We start from the raw sequence: 21,667 nt of genomic DNA, 5'->3' as shown, positions 1-21,667 counted from the left end.
AAGAGGCTCAGTGGTTTAGACCACAACACCACCCGCTCCCTGCCATTACCTGTACCTTATCAAGGAGTACGTGCTCTGGAAAGGTATTTCAACTGCCAGAGGCATGATTATTAAATCAGACATAAAAGGGTAAGGGTGTGTGTAATATAGCTAAGAACTCTTCTTCTTTTCTTCTTGTTAACCAGGAAACGTGGCAAAGTAGCTGAATCCATGTCAGAGTCAGTCTAGGGAATTTCCTCCAAACATCACCATTTTCAGTTTTGAGAAGAAGAGAGCAAGCAATACCGCAAATCATTCCAAGCAATGCCCACATGACAGTTACCTTTCGCTTTGCTCGATTTTATGTATTTCTCCTAGGTTCATTTGTAATAAAACTCTCTTCTCTTTAGCTTTCAAACAGAGCACACAAAAGTAATTGCAGTTTGCTAAGAGCACAAAACTTTCAGGAAATATAATGGGTGTCAAATAATTGACAATCATTTTCTTCCTTTTCATTTCCCCCTTCTTGTGAAGCCTATAAAAATATAGACCTTTTTCTTCTTGTGAAAGATATTGCCATTTCCTTTTTTAACTTCTCACAAATGACCTTTTTTTAACATTTCAGGCCAAATAGCTAAAACATTACTTCCTTCCCTAAAGCTCCTCTTGCATGTTAAGATCAGCAGAGAAAGCCCTCTTAGTAGTTCCACTGCTCTCTGAAGTTCAGGGGTGGTGGCAGTCCACCAGAGGACATTCTTTGTGATAACTGCTAGGTTATGGAACTCCTTCCCCAAAGAGGTATGTCTGGCACCTTCATTATACAGCTTCTATATATGCTGTATAATGTGGTATGCTGAAGATGAACCACTTTGTTCTGGCCTTTGACATTGAGACACGTGTTTTTGAGACCAGTCATATTCCTGGGAACATGATTATTTAAAACTCTGTTTGGTGTTGAAGTTCAGATTGTTATAATCCACCCCAGAGCCTGCTGGAGAAGGGTGGGTTACAGAAATATTAACAATAGTTCTGTACATCCTCTTTTATTTCAAGCTTCAGTCTACACACATTCTGGGTGTCTTATGGTAACTTCTCACAAAAATCCCCCACCCACATCAGAATTAATAATTCTGTTCAAAGATGGAGTCTCCTTCTTTGGAGGTCTTTAAGAGGCTTGACAACCATATGTCAGGAGTGCTCTGATGGTGTTTCCTGCTTGGCAGGGGGTTGGACTCGATGGCCCTTGTGGTCTTTTCCAACTCTATGATTCTATGTATGCTCTGCCAGAGAGTGAGTCTAAATGGTCATTTCTTTCTTGACACGTGGCCACGGAGATGAACAAGAACAGGATTTCTCAATCTCTGAATTGGAAAATAGATTTTTGTGATACTTCATTACACATTCTTCTGCTCACATGGGTATTATTCCTTGCTGAGGCAAGAAGAAAAGTAACTGAAGGAGCAGTCTTGAAACAACTGACATTTAAACTTATTCTCAAAAGGAAAATAGAAAGGCAATTTAAGAGGGTGGGTGCTGAATTCAAACTCGCCTCTTTTGTTCAGGCTGGGAATGGTTTGGACTTCACCTATATCAGAATAGCTCTGTTTGCCCATTGTCTCCCACACATCATTTGATTTCTTGAAAGAACATTGGCCCTGAGCCTGATGCTCCCTTCTTGTCCATTGCACCCCTACAGCCAGCAACGTCCTCTTCCCTCTGTGGAAAGGCATCCATCAATTGTGGAGAGCCTTCTCTGCTCACGGAACTCAGACCTTCCTGGATTCTAAATCCTCCACATACTGGTCTATTTCTTGGTTGTTAGGTGGAATTACTGTTCCTCATACTAGTGTTCCCTGGAAGGTAAGGGCTGTCATCAACACCACAGACTGGCTGTAAACAGGCTCCTTGCTGTTGCAGGATCATTTGCCCCATCAAGAAAGAAGTATTATGATATTAAGGTTATTACACCCTTAGAACAAGATCCAGCTGGTGATGCTAAATTTAGTTTCACACTGTGACTTGTGGGAATTTCTTGCAGATGGCAGTCATCTCATCTGCATTGGCAAAGGTAAAAGCAATGTAATTTCATTACTTGCATTGAGCCTCATTCTGTGGCGTATGGTACAAAGCACTGACACTCTGAGAAGACATATTAAGCTGTTGGTTAGATATCATTCAGATAATGAAATGGCCTCAGCCCTTGCGCGTGAACAACATAAGAATCATTTGGGTTTGCTATTTGCCAGGTGCTGTACTTTTACATTCCACAACATTTGTGGCATGCCACACTTTCTGAGGAACAAACACAAATGAGCACTTAGCCATAAAGCTATCACTTAGTCCGGCATCATTTATCTGTCTTTGATTTAGAAACTCTTTTAACTGCAGGTATAAAATATGTGCCTGCTTTCATTCGCTAAGAAATGACTTTAAAATGAGAGTAAATTCACTTGAGATCATTATTTTGATGTCGTCTATACCTGCTTACCTGAGAGTAATCCCCACTGAAGTCAACGGGACTTACAGCTTAGCAGTTCTCTATATGACTGCATATATGACTATATGACTACTTTATTAAGCACAACATACAACCAAAGATTTAAAAAAATTAAAATAAGAATGAAGGCAAAAGTGAGTAAACAATGTCATTTTATTATTTTTATTTTCTTTGATTAAAAATCATGGTCTCAGTAAGTGCAATTTTTATCACCATCAAATGAAACTAATAATAGGCTCCATTAGGATCACTGTTACTGGTATAGTAGAAATCACACGAGGGGAAACACCTGAAAAGGCCTTGAATCTTTTGGCTCCCAGCATTGTCCAGTTCTTACTACTTAGCTGGAGAGCTGAGGTACAATGAGATAATTATGGAGGTAGTTGGCATTTGCCTGGGGAGACAACGGAGGAGTGCACCTTTGCAGGTGAAATCAAACTGTTGTAAGGTTATGGAGTCTGCTGTGGCTGTAGAGACTGATATGGGAGAGACATGTTCTGAAGCAGCTGGGGCAGATTAAGGCACCCAGTTGGAAGTAGTATGCCTCTGAATACTAGTTGCTGGAATCGACAAGTGGTGAGGATGCAGCTGCGCTCATGTCCTCTTGCTTGCAGGCTTCTTACAGGCATCTAGATAACTACTGTGAAAACAGAGTTCTGGACTCGATGAGCCTTTGGCCTCACCCAGCAAGGTTCTTCATTGAGAGATCTGTACATCACCGGCTTCTTCAGATCTGCAGGTGCCAAGCTAGTTTTTTTTCCCATGCCCCCATTATTATATTCTATTTCACCCAATAGCATAAAACTAGTGGTTTGGGTGGGCAAGCAGTTTCCAAAATAATCACAGAACAGAATGTTTAGGTTTAGAAAAAAAATGGTATTTAAGGTCTTGGCAATAAAAAGGAGAGACTTTGAAAGCTATATTTAGCAATGTTTACATGTCCTATGACACACTACATTCACGACTGATTGAATTATGGTGCTTGAAATAGTGATGGCATGAACTCCACAAATCAAGCTCAGAGTTTGGCTTGGAAAACTCGGTTGTTTGGAAAACAGCAGGTGTTCAGCTGATCCCCAATTAGGTCCATGAAGATGTTATTGGAACCGAAGCAAAGTCCAAGCCCCATGGTCCAAGCATCTATTCTCCAATCCTTTTACTTTGTCTGCTGCTCTGGTGATGGCTGCAGTTGGAGAAACAGAGGGAGAAGCATCACTGTTGGTCACCCCTTAATTTACCTTGCTTACTGCTTTGCCACCAGTGGAATGAAGGAACAGAGGAGACCTTCTGTCTCTCCCTCCTTTATCCAATGCCTGTGAATCTGCTACAGCTGCATGCTAGGAGCAGAAGCATTTTAACATGGGGAAAAACTGCATGGCATACAGCCATAAGAGTACACAGACAGACAGAAAAGGGAAAGGGAATAGCTATGCTGCCTTGCACCACTGCAGGAGCAGCAAGAAAATTAGTTGGATTCGGTAGGACATGTGGGGGTGTTATTGAGTTGTTCTTCTTTTTATTTTGATTATGTATTTTGTGTTTTTATACTGTGATTTTATCCTGTGAACCACCCTGAGACCAGCGAGTATAGGGTGATATACAAATTTTAATAATAATAATAATAATAATAATAATAATAATAATAATAATAGATGGTATGAACTAGCCATTAGACCAGGGATAGCCAATATAATATTCTTCAGATGTTGCTGGATTGCAGCTCCCATCATCCCTGACAAATGGTCACTCTGGCTGGGGCTGATGGGAGTTATAGCCCAATAACATCTGGAGGGGAACATCTGGCTACTTCTGCAATTAGGCAAAGGGAAACGGAGTCCTAGCTGCATTTCCCCAGCCATCCTCAAAACAGGTAACTAAAGTCAACGTTCCAAGGGTTTCTCTTAAAAGACCTCAAGGCCCTGTATATCCAAGGGCCGAGGAAAATACATTGCTAGAAACCCTCTTCTGGTGTTCCAATCAGCAGATTCCACACATGTGCATGCTAACTCTACGCTCCAACTCCACTCTTGTCTCCCTCATGGTAACTGTCAGAAGTGGGAATCTTGCTTCTACTCATATTCACTCCTGGTGTGATGCAGAATCCCTAATTTTCAGGATTGCCTCTTTCTTATTGTTGTGCCCAGTGCTTTTCTTCTAGAAAAAAAAAGGTGCCGGTTCTGTGTTTCCTTGAGTACCCCCAGAAAAAAGTGGTTGTGTCACATATAGCTTCAGACGCCTTTGTTTACATAAACAAGAATGACTTCAAACATTTCTTTTCATCTCAAGAACATTTGAGAACAAACCACAAAACATTTACCCTTCAAGATGGCCTAATTGTGAGCTTATACTAGTTATTTCCTTTGAATGCTGAAGCTAAATCTAGGTTTTCATTTTTTATGTTTTTAAAAAGGAGCCTATTAACATACTGCTCTTTATGTAAGTAAGGACTTTGTTTAACTTTCCAGGTTAGCCCCTTTCTTTGAGTTTCCCTCAAATGGTGGCTGATGACGTTTAAAGGGGTCAATTTTTCTTCCCCTGCCATTAAAATGGCAAAGTCACATTCAAGTGAATCAGCTTTGTATGAGCACAACTTCAGAAGGAAGAAATGGAAGTATGGTAATTTATTCAAGAAACTGATGGATTCTTGACACTTAAATGATCTAAGCTGCAAAGTGATTTAAATTGTCGCATTGCACTTGGAACCTTTTCTCCCTCCTTCAGAAAGAAGCTGGTGGGACAAATTTTCTCAAAAGGAAAACTTCCGCCATTCAACTTCAACTCACATCAAAGAATAAAAATAGTCACTTTGTTGGGGGAAGCACTGTCAGTCCTACCAAGAGATCCTTCCTAGAAATGAAATAATTTCTTTGACTGGCAAGGAGGAAGGGGTGGTGCGAAGCTGGAAAAGTTGGGTCTTGACCTAGCCAAAGTTAAATACTCTTAAGCACCATTTATTTCTGTAAGAGCATCTGCTTAATTGTTCCCCCAAGAGACACTGACTTTCCCCAAGGCAAAATTTACCCTGTAGCACATGTTATGAATAGCATCCTTATTGCTTGGGGGCATTTTCACAAGACCATTGTACTGCACAAGAATAAAAGAGAGAGAGAGAGGGAGGGAGGGGGGGAGTCTTTTCTAGATCAAAACTTATGATGTCCTTCAGTTTTTACTTACATGAAGCAAATATAAATATGCCAGAATATGAAAGTCTGTGACAGGACATGAAACACTGAAGTAAATCAACAAATAAATATTCTAGGAACAGCAAAAATAGCCAAGACAAAGGTAAAGATATCTGTTTTCCGGTGTTGTCAGATGGTATTCTATGAGATCTTTAATCAAGATGTTAACAACATTTTATTCCAATGCACATAATGGGTGCTCACACATCACATTCAGTGAGTACAATCTGTGCACCTGTGAGCACAATAACTGAACTTTATTCACATGTAACTGTGAATGAGGGTACAGGTAGTGGACATGATAGTTGAGTTAGAAGGCAGAGAAGTTACAGTGCACAGCAAAAATTTGAAAAAGAAAAAGAAAGTGGGGAGAGTTGTGCTAGTAGAACTATTTTGTTGGATGCCACCATCTCACTTTTCTTGTGTTGAGTCTAGGACCCTAACTGCACTGTGCTTTTAAAACAGTATTATGTCACTTTAAAAAGTCCCTCAAATAATCCTGGGAACTGTAGTTTGTTATGGCTGCTGGAGTTCCAGGATTCCTTTGGGGAATGAATGACTGTTCAGAGTGGTATTATACCACTATAAATATGTAGTGCTCTTGGGGCCTAGGTCTCACATTCCAGTTTTGTCATGTGAATCAGCCCTTTGACTAGGTAGTGTTTGGTTGGTATGATGGGGTCACCAAGTATATCACACCTATAGTCAAGAAACTTCCACTATGTTTCTGGACACAGTGCTGGTTCTAACCATTGCAGTCCTAAATTATCTAGAGCCAGAAAAACCCAAAGACTGAATGATCCTATATGAAGCTGCATAGCAGATGTCATTATCACCAGCAAAGTCACATGCAGCGATTACGACGCTGGCTATCAGAGAGACAGCTTTTTCTAAAGCTGAGCCTCAACTGTGGAAAATTACCACAAAGTAGGTTTACCTGATGCCTTTGTATCCATCCTTTAAGCAACTAGATCCACTGATGTTACAGAGAGTCTTAGTGGTCAGAAGCCCCTCTTGAACAGGAATGACTTGGCCACTGTCCTCCATGCTCTGGCAAACCCCCACAAGAGCCAACTCCTAGGGGCTGAGGTCACTCCCCCCCTCAATAAAATATTTGAGCCCCCCAACAAGTTGATGGGCATTGCCATTCAAATGGTGGGTGAGTGTCATGTCATGTGGGCAAGGCTAACCTGCCCCCTCCCAATATTTTATTCAAGTCGGCACCCCTGTAACCTCCAGATTGGATTTCTTCAGTACACTCTCCATGAGGTTGTCCATGAAGATGATTTGGAAACTTCAATAGTTCCAAAATGTAGCAGCGAATTTACTGGCTGGGGTTCCATGTAGAGCTCATGGAACCACTGGTTGCTAGTTTGTTTCCAGGCCCAATTCAAAGGGTCACATTAGTGCTTAAAACCCTAAAAGATTTAGGTCCCATATATCTGAAAGGCTGTCTCCATCCTTACCAAACTTCTTAGGTGTTAAAGATCAGCAGTGGGAACTTCTTGGTACTTCCTCCACTCTTCAGAAGTACAAGGAATGGCGGCCTGGGAGAGGGCTTTCTCTGTGGCAGCCCCTGAATTGTAGAGTAGCCAACAGAGGTAGAAGAAGAAGAGTTTGGATTTGATATCCCGCCTTTCACTCCCTTTAAGGAGTCTCAAAGCGGCTAACATTCTCCTTTCCCTTCCTCCCCCACAACAAACACTCTGTGAGGTGAGTGGGGCTGAGAGACTTCAAAGAAGTGTGACTGGCCCAAGGTCACCCAGCAGCTGCATGTCGAGGAGCAGAGACGCGAACCCGGTTCCCCAGATTAGGAGACTACCGCTCTTAACCACTATCTAGGATATTTGATGCAGAGCTTTTTCAGTATGCTAAAGATGTACCTCTTTGCCCAAGCTTCCCACCCCCCACCCCACCCACAGCTGAGGTATTCTGTTCTGGCTGGACTGGTTTTAATTTCATAATTGCAAGTGTTTGATTTTTTTAAAAAGAATAACTGTATATTATATTATTGTAACCTGCCCTGGGAAATTGGAGCAAAAAGTGGGCAAGACATCAAATGAAATCAGTCAGTCAGTCAATAAAACCAGGGTTTATTTATTTTTTTAAAAAAAAGGTTTTGATAGGCTTAGGGCCAAAACAAATAAATGGTTGCTGACCATCTATGTTTTTATTGCTGTTGTTTATGTAGAATGGCACACAGTCCTTTTTGTAACTGCTTATATTTCATCGTATTGATGTGTTCATAATCTGCAGGCAAAGTCACCTAGAATACCAGCCAATGCACAGAAAATAAAACTAAAAATGGATAGGTGTGTAGTACAACACCCCTTTAAAAGAAAGGCTATGGAAGGTGAGGTATGATCCAGGCACCATTTATTCTCTCTCCATATTTTAATCCAGGCATGGGCAAACTCGGCCCTCCAGATGTTTTGGGACTACAACTCCCACCATCCCTAGCTAACAGGACCAGGGATGATGGGAGTTGTAGTCCCAAAACATCTGGAGGGCTGAGTTTGCCTATGCCTGTTTTAATCTGAAAGTCAAGATGCTTCAATGATCCAAGCTTTGCAATGATTGGAGTTCTGCTCTGCTTCCAGCTGCCTTAAGTCCATCGGTCTTTCTTGGGAGGAAACGCAGCAGAAAGAGAATGAAGCAAAGCCTTTTTTTTTGGTACTTTGGGCAAAGGGGAGCTGTCGGCTCAATGCAACTGACCACTTCCTGAGCCGATATTTAGAATACTGTTGTTGAAATGAAGCTGTCCTGGCACTTTCCTATTGCTTTTCAACTTTTATTATTTTTAATCCTTATTTATTCTAATGAATTGGAAAGATTTTACCAGGCTCTTAAAAAAAAGAAGAAAGAAGGACTAGAGCCACCTAAGGGAAGCTTTAACAAGTATGGTAAAATTTCTAAAGAAGCAGAGCAGGATTTTCGTGCATTGCTAGGTTGCTCTTGAATTCCACCCAAAGCAAGGTTCTTTAACAAAGTACAGGAGGAATTTCATGGGAAACTAAAGGATGGGATAATACTTTTAATACTCATAAAAGCACAGTGGAGTACCACATCTTGTGCTTCATAAGGATTTGCAAATGTGTCAGTTTCAGTTTCTCATTTTTCCAGTCTAAAATTTCATCCCCTCCCAGTTTTCTGCATCCTCTGCATTTCCACATCTTTTTTTAAAAAAATAAAAATAAAAATCCACCATGAAAATTCATCAGTGTTTTAGTGCAAATTTATCCTAATGTACTATGCACATTTTAATATGCTATTTTGCCTAATAAACATATTTTTCTGCACAGCAAATTTCTCATACAAGGCATTTTTGTATGCTATTTTTGTATGCTATTTTCACAGATTGTCATTGACACTTTACCCCAGTATATGGATTTTTGTATACATTACTATTATTACAAATTTTGGAGAATTTTGGAGAAGTGCAGATTTCACAAGATGGCTGTGTTTCATTGTTCCAGAAGGTGCAGATTATACAATTCATCTTTAAATGCAAACAAATTCAAATTTTCTTCCCATCCCTAGTAATGTTAATGTTCCATTTTTCTGTGATGAAGTTGTAGTGATCAATGGGGAATTTTTTTTGTCTTTGTATTTCTCTGGAAATAAGGTAGCAATGTTGTTTCATAGATCAGATTTGTAAGTTGTTCTGTGAGTTTCCTTGTAAACCTATTTCCAAAATATTCAGTATTTTTTACTGCACCTCTAAAACAACATTGCTACCTTATTTCCAGAGAGAATAGTATGTCCCTCATTGTCGCATGAAAGACAAAAAAAAATCCCCACTGATCACTACAACTTCATCACAGAAAAATGGAACATTAAAAAAAAAATATGCCTGCCATCCAATTATGAAATATATGGAACCTCAGCCAGAAAAAGGACGTCTATTTTTGACTTATTTTATATTAGATTGCTGCATCCTGTTTACTTGTGCCTCTAGCTTTGAAACACCCCAGTGATTTAAATTAGGATAATAAACCTTGTGAACTGTGAGAGCATTTGGAAAAATAAATAAATAAGCATCTACTGCTGCTGAAATGGACAGATACATAAATCTCTATGGTAGGGCTGCCTTATGTCTGGATTTTCCCAGACATTACCAGGATTTCAAAGGTGGAATGGATGTCTGGAGGGAAAAGACAAAATACAGCATTTCTTTTTCACATTGTATAATCTAATTATGAGTGTCCACATCGCTCCTAAATGACTTGAAGCTTCTTGCAAGCAACTATGCATGAGCTAGGCTGACACTAGTACATTCATTAATGTGGATGATTTTACAGCATCTGAACTAGGCCTTCAAAATAGATTGCCCTACTTCCTGCCCCACTCCCCTGTCTCACCCATTCTTCTGCCTCCCTTCAACCAAGCTCATTGTGAACATTTAAATAAGGAAGGCTTACAATGCAATCCTAGTCTACGTAGAAGTATGTTCTGTTGAGATTGATGAGACTTACTCCCAGGTCTGGGTAGTGCTTAGAATTTCAGCTTTAGAGGCTTTTCATAACTGTCACCAGGCCCTTTAAAAAGGTAAATTATTTTTTTCAGAACTTTTCTGAGAATCTGTCAGAAAGCTTCATCTGTAGCAGCTAAAAAACTCCAACTGATCACAGAAAATGCATCTGAAGAGTAGCTCTTGTTTACATTCATTTTGTTTAGCCAAACCTTGTTCAACAGAGAGCTATAAATAATTCCAGACACTTGCAATTAGTGTTTGTTTCAGTGCCTGCACCTATGAAATTGCAATATTCATCACAAGGATGTACAAAGCCGTCCCTTGTTTTAGTACAAGGGACCATAAACTTTACAAAGCGGCGCTCTTTTCATGTAGCTTAATGTAACGCTTTTCAGACTGGTGAACACCGTATTTTACAATGCATTTTCATGAATCATTGCCCCAGGTCTTACCAATTCCTGCGGGGTGGGGGGAATGCTTCCATTGGTTATCTAACTACTGCGTTCCATGAAAATATCTTCTTTTGCAGAATACAGTTTGTTAGATACATATCATAGGCGTCTAATTGTTTTTAAAGTCATGCTTGCTCAAAAAGTTTTGTCAAGGTTGGGCGCAAACTTCAGGCTCATAGGATATGCTTTGTTTTTCACTGGAACGCCAAGATCTAAGAAGCACAGCCAATGCAAAAGGCATATCATTGAAATGAAAGCACATGATGCTATGGAACATATTCCAACTATAGGAATTTTCCCTCCAGAACCAAAACTGTTCTGAACTCCAGGGCTGGCCCAAGACACTTTGGCACCCGAGCAAACCAGAAAATGACACATCTTCCCATCAAGGAAGAAAAGGTGGGTGTGTTAAGTGTAATTGTTTAATTGCACACTGAAATGGAGGGTGCCTGTATGTATATTGCTGAAGGGTTTAACACTGGAAAATTCCATCAGAGTTTTCCTGAAGATTAGCCTAGGGTGCTGGTGGTTTATTCTGAGAAGTTTATTAAGGGAAGCAGGCCCACCCTGTTTCTGAAGCCGACAACACTATTCTGGTGGTCTTGCATCAGGGCTTTGGAGGGAACTGGGAACATAGGAATCTGTCTTGTGCTGAGTTGGACCCATGGTCTATCTAGCTCAGTATTGTCTACATTAAGTGGCTGCAGGTCTCCAGGGTTTGGCCAAGGAGGCATTTCCAGCCCTACATAGAAATGTCAGGGATTGAATGCCTGTGACCTTCGACATGCAAAACAAATGTTCTACTGCTGATCCAAGGGGAGAGAAGAGAGAAGGAAAACTCACTAGGAAAGAGGGGTCGTTCTTATTATATGCACCTTTTGGAAGTCAAAATCTAATACAGCTGCTTTTGAATTTTCCTGCTAGCCAATATTTACTGCATGTGTTTCCAGATCCGCTATCCTTCTACCTGCTCTTAAACTCCCTTTTTTGGCATGCTTTAATTAACATTCCTCATTGTCTCTTTACTGGCATTAACATTTAAACAAGAAGTGGGACTTTTCTGCCTTCATTTCCAGAGAATAATGCTCAGAAGGCTATTTTCATATTTCTTTACAATTAAAAAGAAAATTGTGTCTGCTCAAATACAGTGATCTTTCCATACAAAATTGGCTGCTTGGCTTTCCTGAAAGTTGTTTGTAAAGCCCCTTTTAATTTAAGCATTTGAGATGGAAATCAGTGAAAAACAAAAACCCAGATGCAACACTTTTCTTTTCTACAATGAGCACTGATCTGAGCCAGCCTGCGCTTGAAAAGTGTGTGGATGTGTATAATTATTATGCCAACCAAAGAGAAAAATAATAATCGTAAGATGTTAAAATACAAAATTACCCCAGATGCCCTTGTCTCTTTTTTTTCATCAGTTATTCAGGCTGAACAAGAAAATATGTACTCTTTATTTTAGGCTGAAAATACACTTTTAAAGAGTTGTCACTTGGAGTTAACCATGTTGCAGAAGCAGCAACAGCTTGTGAAATAGTTTGCTGGAAGTATAGTAAAGTATAATAAAGTGTCGCTGATCAGTGACTGGGGGCATGGGATCTAGTGCCATTATCAGAGACCAGTGCTTTTTTCTGGGGGTATGCAGGAGTATGCATACCCCTAAACATTTTGTGAATGTGTACTTTTGTCCATTTACTGTATTTATTTTTCCTGATTTGGATTATAAAATGGTGGGTTTTCTGAGTCAAAATGAGAGTACCCCTAAACATTTTTAAAAGAAAAAAAGCACTGCCGGAGACCATCATGAAGTAGCACCATAACTTCAGGCACAATGAGATCTAAAGCTGCTGAACTGCTCACAGAGCTAAGTGCCTCCTCCTAACACCCCAACAATTTCTCAAAAGATTTCTTCCCCTACAAAGCAGGCTTCCATTTCCCTGCCCAATTCTTCGGGCACTTAAGGTTTCCCTTAGGATATCTGTAGATGCAGAGTTCTGAGCTTAGCATGGAATTGTGAGACGGCTAAAAGTAGTGTATGGTTTCTAGCCCGTCAACTCAACAAACTTCCTGGCTGCCGATGCTTCTCGATATGAAAAAGCCCCATAAGAGAAGCTGCTATATCTTTCCCGAGCTTTAACTGAAGGGTGGGGGGTCTGGGCATGTCACTGATAAAAAGCTATACTCTCCACCACCCTTTTTCTTTCCCCATTCCTAAAATCTGTCTGGTGGTGGCAACGAGAGGCTAATGGCAGGGCCATGTTGGGCAAGTGTTTCCAATGGCAACATTGGGTGAGCTGGTTGGATCACCTTAGAGGGCCACAGTCAAATAAATAAATACCAATTCCCACAGGAGGTGTGTTTTTTAAACAAGGGTAGTAGCAGTGTAGGAATTACAAGCTGCATTTTGAATAACTAAATTATATTTACCTCATTAGTCCATGAGAAGTTTGACACATTCTCCAAGAGGATGGGTTCGAATTACCCTGGTAGGTGAAACAGAAAGATGGCCTTGCCCTTTCTTCAAGTTTCAAGGCTTCAGCCACAACCATTGAAAAGGCACAGTTGCCTCTCTTTTCTCGGGGTTTCAGTTCTTTGGCTCAAGGAGCCCCCTCAGCACATTTTAGTTATCTGTACAATATGTGTGGCTTTCACATGATGGTAGCTCCTCCGATGGGCTTTCTGCCCCTCCCCCATCTACATCTTGGCATTTCAATATTAAATGAAGCACATGCTTTAAATATGAATTTTCTCCTCCTGCTCCTGCTGCCAAACCGCCTACGGTGCTTTCCCCACAAGCTTTCAGTAATATTCCTTTATTCCTCTCTTTGACAGATAATCCCTTTGGAAAGTTTTGAAGATGTTTTTAATAGACTCAAGGACAATAAATGCTTCTTTCTACATTGCCTGATTAAGAGGATAAGAAGCCCCCAAACCTTTAAGTAGTCCGTTATATCCTTTGAACAGTAGTTTAAGTGTAGGGATGATTGTGCAGGTTCTCATGGGATGGCAAGACAGAGGAATGTCCTCCAGCATCATTTGGCAAATTAGCATCTCAGGGATAAGACTCAGCTAGAGTATCCCCCTTCAATACAATTCTTGTACTAGTGTACACAGCCCTGAATAACAAGCCCAGGATACCTTAAGGGCCACCTTATCCTGTTCACTCCAAGTCGATCACTGAGACTATCAGGAGGAGCAGTTAGTGGTTCCCTATGGACCCGAAGCAGCAAGGAGTCAAGGCTTCAGTGTGGTTTTCCCAACTCTAGGGAACTTTCTCCCTCAAGAAGTTAGGCGAGCACCGTCCCTACTGAGTTTCAGGCACCTTGCCAAAACCGTCTTACTGGGTTGAATGTGTGCATGTGTGTGCAAAGTTGCTTGTCGACCTCAATATGCAATAATGATACTTATGAAACAGGATTGGTTAATAAAATAAAAATTCTTAATAGCATTTCTTTACAAAACAGAGTGATTTATAATAAGCAAGTTACAGATCAGGGCAGAATAATATTTCAAAAAACTGGACTGTATTACAAAGCATTTTTTTTTCAAACATCCATTTCTCTTGGATTATTGCTGAAAGATACTAATCAATCTATTTCAGAAATCTCTAGACTAATTTACAAACATCCATAAAATAGTGAAAAAATTGCATGCTTTAGAAACCTGGTACATTTTCATGCCTCTGGACTAAAAAGATGAAGACGATAGCAAATGAAGAACGTTTTAAAGAGAGCTGGGTGATGTTTACAGAGTCTTTCCCTTGATTTTAGCCAATGCTTCAGGGTTGTTTTCTTTTCTCTCTGTTGATTTTTTAATTTCTGGTTTCATCCATGGAGGACTGTGTGACTTCTGTTAACAGATGGAGAAAAACACAATCAGTGTTAAAATATTACAAGTGGGACTTGCAGCACAATGTTGCAAGGAATCTCCAACCTTCGGTACTTTCTTTTAAACACCTGCTGAAAACTTTCCTATTCTGCCAGCCCTATGCAGGCAATTAAAAGTACACCCCCCACAATGGTCTATTGTTTTTATTTTATTTTAGATTTAAACATGTTTTTTAACTTTTTAGGATGTTATTGTTTGGTTTTATGTTTTTATATTGCTGTAAACCATGGTATATTTTTATGATGCAGCAGTATATACATATTTCTTTTTATAAATAAATGCAATAAAATAAATCAGTGAAATTTCCCTACCCCAAAAGAGACTGGTAAAATTTCCTTTGGTAAGACCCAGGCTCCCTTGAAAGGCAGGTAGCAAATCACTTGGCTTGCAAGGCTTTCAGAGCCTCAGCAACAGCAAGGGGGATTTTTCTGTTTCACTCCAGACCAGGAGAAGAGGAGAGAAATCTTGCTCACTGGCATTCCCTCCCCATTTCATCCACAAGGCTATTTTCAGGAACCCATGTACACCCGCCATACATGATGTCAGATGTGGGACAGGTCTGCTCCCCTTCACGGGGGACAGTATTGTGGAATGGGATCTGGGACCTCCCAGTGTCCCAGCTGTGGGCGGAGGGATGCCACTCATGTCATAGGGACTCCTGGCCATGTCACACACCCCAGCTGACCAATCAGAATGGCTAGGGGGCGTGGCTGTTTGCTGTTTAAATGGTGGCATGGCTGGAGGGCGACCTCCTTTTGCCTCCCATTAACCTAAATATTTGTGTCCGTGTGTTTATTATTTAAGGGAACTGTGGGACCTGGGGCCTTGACATGCAAGTAAGGGGTGGGAGAAATGAAGGGGGAAAGAAAAACAAACACCAGAAAGGGTGTTTAGGAAGACTTCAGCCTGTAACTTCAGGTATAACTTCAGCCTGCAAAAAACATTTTTGTTTAGGTAAGCTTATCCAGACATGTAAAATGGTGACGTGCTTTAATTTGGTTTTAGCTTATCATTGATTTTCATTATTTTTGAATGTTGATATACTGCAGCTGTTTTTAATGCCTTCTTCTTTTTTTCTACTGATAATTGTATTATTTAATCCTTGATGCAAACAGCTTTGAAGTTTCATTACAGTCAAGTAGTATGTAAATCTTGTGGAATAAATAGCTTGTAAACAGAAGGTGTAATTCTCAATATCAGTGCTCATTGGCAGGGAACAGCTTTGCTACAGCAAACCTTATGCTTTCTAAGAAAATACATCCATCCTCTTAATTTTTACATCAGCAAGGTCAGAAGGTATTGGTAAAAAAATAAATAAGAAATCCATATAGCCTGCATTGATAGCACCAAAGCGTCCTGGTGGTTAGTTGAAGTTGAGGGAAATATGAAAAATTTCAAAGACACAAAATATATACCGGTAAATGTTCTGGATCTTCCAAAGTATTGGAGATCTTTATATTATGTGCTGTCTTTTCCAGGATCCATGCATTTTTATACCACATAATATCTGCCCTGTAAAGTCTCCTGTGTTTGTGCTATAGATATTCTGACTGCTGCCAACAGCTTTGTTTTAAGTTCCTTAGAACATAATCATTTATTATGACCAGTCTGTATATTTAACAATGAAAGCAGTGAGGTCATTTGTATAGTAATCTTTATGCTAGTCAAAACCTCCTGATATACATTAGACCAGAAATCCTTTGCAAATGGGCACTCTCATCACAGATGGAAACATGTTCCTTATGTGCCACATCCACACCAACACACTAATGCCAGTCTTGGGGTCATAAGGACATCTGTTTTGGAGGGTGGTGCCATCTATGAGAACTGTCAAATGACCATCCCTGGGTGTCATTTTTTGGAGTGCTTTCATTAATTATTGCACTCAGACATCTCTTGGAATGCAGATGTTTCAGAAATGAAAACAACTGAAGAAAACAAATCTTCACATTTTATAATTTGCTCAGTATTTATAGAGACAACAAGATTAGCACCTGCATATCTGGGTCTGTTTCTGCCACCTTTAGCTGAAGAGAGGTTGAATTGTTCTGGTTTCCTAAGCAAGTCTTGCCAACCTGAAAAGGGAAACCATGGCATCGTGATTCAACCAATCAATCATAATTTGTATCTCAGTCTAGTAGTATACAACAGAAAATAATGGTCCAAGAGTTTCTGAGCACATCAACCCCATATCTTTTGTAACATTTGAAGATTTGAATGCAAAGAGTTGGAAATGTATCTCGGAAAGGTGCAGCTGGGTAGTGCTCTGGAGCACATTTTCAACAAGTATGCAAATAAGAACAGATATGAAAACATGCAGACCCATTATTTCCTGTAAAGGAGTCCTAATTCATAGCATTATCATTATGTCATAATTAAAATAATGGAAATTATCTGTGGCAAATAAACAGGAAAACTCTCAGAGAGGAACAGAGTATTTAATTATTTTATTTGCAAAAAAATATTATCCACACACATTTATTCGTGTTATTTAATAAAAGTACATTCTTGTTTCTCTTGCTGAGATAAAGAGTGTTAATTGGCAATTAACCGAAGTGTGGAACTTCAACCGTATTAGAGATGCAGGGTGGCTGACTATTTCACTTGTACAGTTTCATGTTCTGTCTTTCTATGGGAAATCATTTGAATCTGAATGACACTTCCCCAAGATATTTAGAATGTGTTCCTGGGGTGTATCAAAATACCAAGAAGTTGTCATAAATAAGCAGTGACTTCCAAGACACCTAGTATCATCAATTTCTGTGATATTTTCAAACATATGTAACATTTCATGCAACAGGACAATTTTATGCTAAAATTACTTCCTGCATTCTTAATATAAATGTTCTAAATACTCCCCACTTAGGTCATAACTATATTAGTGGCAATAGTGTGAGAGAGGCGAGTTTGGAGGAGGAAGAGGAAATAAGAAAGGAGAGGGGAATGGTGATTGTGAGAGCAGGCCCTGAAATAGTGCTGTTTATAATATTATACTGTTTATAATAAGTTGGGAAATGCTCCTTGGGTTGCAAAATCAGTGTCACATGAAACAATGGCCATTAACTTTGATGGCATTTAGAGAAAATCATGGAGGATGAGTTAAAACATTGTCGCCATCCGTCTGTCTTGGGATACAATGGAAGAGTGTGCCTTTGGGGTTAAAGTCAAACCACTGGACATTTATAGCACCTGCTGTGTCTGTAGAGACAGATAAGGGAGAGACATGTTTTCTGCAGCTGGGGCAGAGGAAGGCATCCAGTTTTGCTGCTACAGGTGCACCATGGCATTTCTTTTTTCCTGCACTCCTCCCAGTGGTCATTCCTCCTCTGGTCACTGCTGTGGATACATGACCTGACACTCTGTCTCCAGGCACTGTGATTGTTAATGAGTTAATGGCTAATAGTAATAGTGACTTTACAGAGACTCTTAAGTCTGGAGTTCAAGAATTAGTTGTTGGTAGCAACAAGAGGAGAGAGCTCTTGTCTTTATGTTGGCCACTGTGAGAAACAGAATGCTGAACCAGCTGAAATACTGCTTTGACCCACTAAGATTTGGCAGCATGTGACCCATAGATGAAATCCAACTGTCTGCCATCCAGTTAGATTGCTGTTGGCCACCACACAAGCGAAAGAACAAGGAAACTGCAGTCTTGCCTCCCATAATATTTTATTTTTTTTGTAACTGTAGGATCAACTTAGCTTGAGTAATCTGCACAGAAGACTTCCAACTGTTCACATGGGGTGTTCAAGAGAAAACAAAGTTTCAGTTTTCCAAAGTTCCTTGTTGTGAACTTCAACAGCCCATCTTCTTATAGAAGACAGCATTCAAGACTGGACCACCAAGCAGCCCATCGGTCTATTTGCAGCAGAATCCTATGCGTGTGTACTCAGAAGTTGAGTCACAATGTGTACAGAAGCAAACAACCCAAATTGCACACCTGCATTTCTTGCATGCAAGTGCTCCACTCCTTTGGATAGCAGGGGTTTTTTTGTCTTACACTGATAGATCAGGGATCTTTCATAGGGATTATAGTTCATGTGTTTTACAATATGTTTGTGTGTGGATGTAATATAAAAAACCTATATTTTTTACATAAAATGTTAGAAGCGAAGAACAGGATCCCTCCCACTCTCAGCATGATTTCTCATCTTGGCCCCTTTGGAGCTAGTTACTGTTGATACAGGATACTATGCTGAATGTACCACAATTCTCAAACCACCATGTCTTCCTCCTCCTCTCTCTTGCTATGCGTGCCTAGAGTACTGACAACCTGTCAGACACACCAGCTGCTTTTACTTATGAACAATAACAATAACCCCATCAGTGTCAATTGGCAGAGACAAAACCAAAATATAATGCCAACCCAGAGTTGCATAGTTTGTGAAGGAGTGATAGTTCCATCCAAAGTGGAGTGACTAACAGCCTTGTGTGCAATCGACTGTGCCATGAGCAATGTATCCTTTCACAAATGGATAAGCATTTTTCTTCTTAGATGAGATATAAGGTTTATGAAGCAGGTCTTGATCTCATCCAAGTTAGGCTGCCACAGCCGCTACTGCTGAAGCTGCACATATATAATAATTCCTGTTGTTTTGGCTCATTCTTCCATTCTCAGACATCCTTCTGGCTCTCATCCATTGACAAGATCTATCCATCTTAGAGAACATCTGGTCTGATACTTCATGGATATAAGTTTCAAAACCCTTAAAATCAAATGATAAGAGTGGACAAGATATTCAACCAGGGCAGGTGGGTTGTGTTCTTTCATTCCCTCATCTAGGTAGTTTTGGTTGTAGGTGGACAGAAATGCCTTTCTCCATTCCATTGCCTTATCCACAGGCAGAGAAAATGGGAGAGGAATTTCAGAGAAAGATGGTGTAAAATAGGGTTAAAAGAGATTAAAAATTTCCCGACACAGTTTACTATTGATGTTCAAGGCAGCGGTACTCCTCCCAGTGGCCAAAAGCCACCATTTTTGTACTTCAGCATGTCCCTGGGAGCTGGAAGCTCAGGATTCAGAATTGTGCACAAAGGCTACAAAAATAAGATAAGCTTCTTCTTTGGCGATCACTCGTAGCCGAGTAAGAGTGTCTTCCATAAACACGGTTTTAACAATGAGTTCATAAGTGACTATAGAGGCCAATTCTGGATCCACACATCCTTCCACAGTGGGGACATTGGTTTCCAGGTGGGAGTTGATCACGGTGTGGATTTGCCAAGCGTGCCTTCCTCTTAGCACATTTCTCCCTTGCGTCCTGAGTTCGAGTGTCTCCAAAGCCCATGACACTTTTGGTAAAGGCTGTTCTCCAACTGGAGCACTCGCAGGCCAGTGTTTCCCAGTTGCCAGTGTTTATACTAATTTTTTTTAGATTTGCCTTGAGCCAGTCTTTAAACCTCTTTTGTTGACCATCAGCATTACGCTTTGCATTTTTAAGTTCGGAATAGAGTAGTTGCTTTGGAAGATTATCATCTGGCATCTGCACAACATGACCAGTCCAACAAAATTGATATTGAAGAATCATTGCTTCAACACTGGTGATCTTTGCTTCTTCCAGTACACTGATATTAGTTTGCCTGTCTTCCCAAGTGATGTGCAAATTTTTTTGGAGACACCGTTGATGGAATCTTTCAAGGGGCTGGAGATGGCGTTTATAAGTGGTCCATGTTTCACAAGCATATAATAAGGTTGGTAGTACAATAGCTTTGTAAACAAGCATTTTGGTTTCCTTGCAAATGTCCCAGCCCTCAAACACTCTGCACTTCAATCGGGAGAAAGCCGCACTCGCAGAGCTCAGGTGATGCTGGATTTCGGCATCAATGTTGGCCCCCAAAGGAGTCCCTTCAAAGTTCCCTTTTCCAGTGTAGACCTCCAAGGTGTCTTGGACATAGCTTATCACTTTCCTTTGTACAATAAAGCAGTTTCTCCTAATTTGCTGGTAGAGGCATGGATCAGTTTCATTCCATGGATTAGGTTCACTTGCCATGGATAACTGAGAACACAAGGCTAAAACTGTAAACTCTGTGGAAAACCCCATGGCCTGAATCTGACCCATTAAGCCACTTTTGGTGCCTACCGCCTCCACTTCCATTTTGCATTAGCCATTTTAGAATCATCAGTGACATCCAAAATCACATCCAATATCACATCCACTTTGATTTTGGGCAATCACAGCGGGCTAAATGGAAGGCCCTTGCATAAGCAAAATGATGCCCTAGAATGACATTACTTTTAACCATGCCCAAGAAGGGGATATTAGCAACTGGCCAGTACAGTAGTTACTTAGATATTCCAAATCCAGAGAGGGTTTATTGTGGAGTGATATTACCACTGCCTCGTTCAAGCAAGCAGGCAAGGCCGCTCACTCTCGCGAGGAGGCATTAGTCACCTTCCTGGCACAGCCACTTGCTAGTTTTATCAGCCAAGAGGGGCAAGAGTCCAGAGCATATGTGATTTACCTAATCAATCCACCTCATCCACATCCGTGAGCCTTAGTAACTGAAACTCATCCAACACAACAGGACTAGACAGTGATCTGAACACCCCATGAGATTCATTTGCTGCGACAGCAGAGTCAAAACATGGTTTTATTATAGTTCAAGAAATATGTTCAACAGATATTGAAGTAACTGCTGGTCAGCATTTAGCCAAATACCAAGAATTAGCACAAATTAAGTCAAAGCTGCATGATTATTTAATTTCAACAGTTATACTGCAGCATTTTACTGGGTGTGGGTGTATATTATAGCAATTCAGAGACTGAATAAGGTAAGCATCTTACAGGCTACTGATAATTGCTACTGTGTAGTATCAGGAAAGTGATTTAACAGAACAATCAGGCTATACATTTCCAAGGCCAAACAAGGGGACTTTGAAAGACAATTTTACTAAGGTATTATTCATTACTTTTGGAGGGCAGCTCTATTGCTGGAACACCTGAACAAAACAAAAGGACTCATAAATGTGTCTCTGTATTATTAAAACAATAGATTTTGGGAATCTAAAAGGGTCTATTCCATGAATGTAGTAGCTTTAATATAATGAATATGGACTTATTACAAGGTGATTATACAAATGACATTGCCTCAAGGCCTCACCCATATTTAATGTGCTGGCATTTTAGGTCATCTTATAAATTTTTCTCTCTCTCTTTTGCTGGACTGTGTACTCACTTCCCTGTGTGTATAGAAGCCAGCA

General features: G+C 40.3%; 1 protein-coding gene across 5 annotated transcripts in view; it reads right to left on the bottom strand.

The window, feature by feature from the left end:
• Positions 1-14,001: 14,001 nt before the first annotated feature.
• Positions 14,002-21,667, bottom strand: part of LUZP2 (leucine zipper protein 2) — a 361,146-nt gene continuing 353,480 nt past the window's right edge. For all 5 annotated transcript variants that reach the window (XM_083751713.1, XM_083751712.1, XM_083751711.1 and 2 more), the window contains 2 exons: positions 16,467-16,547; positions 14,002-14,433 (listed from right to left, as the gene is read on the bottom strand). In XM_083751713.1, the coding sequence (XP_083607839.1) occupies positions 14,329-14,433; positions 16,467-16,547 (186 nt within the window). In that variant the 3' untranslated portion in view covers positions 14,002-14,328. The remainder of the gene's footprint in view (positions 14,434-16,466; positions 16,548-21,667) is intronic.

This window comes from Podarcis gaigeae, assembly GCF_964106915.1.
Source record: "Podarcis gaigeae genome assembly, chromosome: 1".
Classification (NCBI taxonomy): domain Eukaryota; kingdom Metazoa; phylum Chordata; class Lepidosauria; order Squamata; family Lacertidae; genus Podarcis; species Podarcis gaigeae.
Note: the sequence above shows the minus strand (reverse complement) of the source record. Positions and strands in the feature narration are given on the sequence as shown.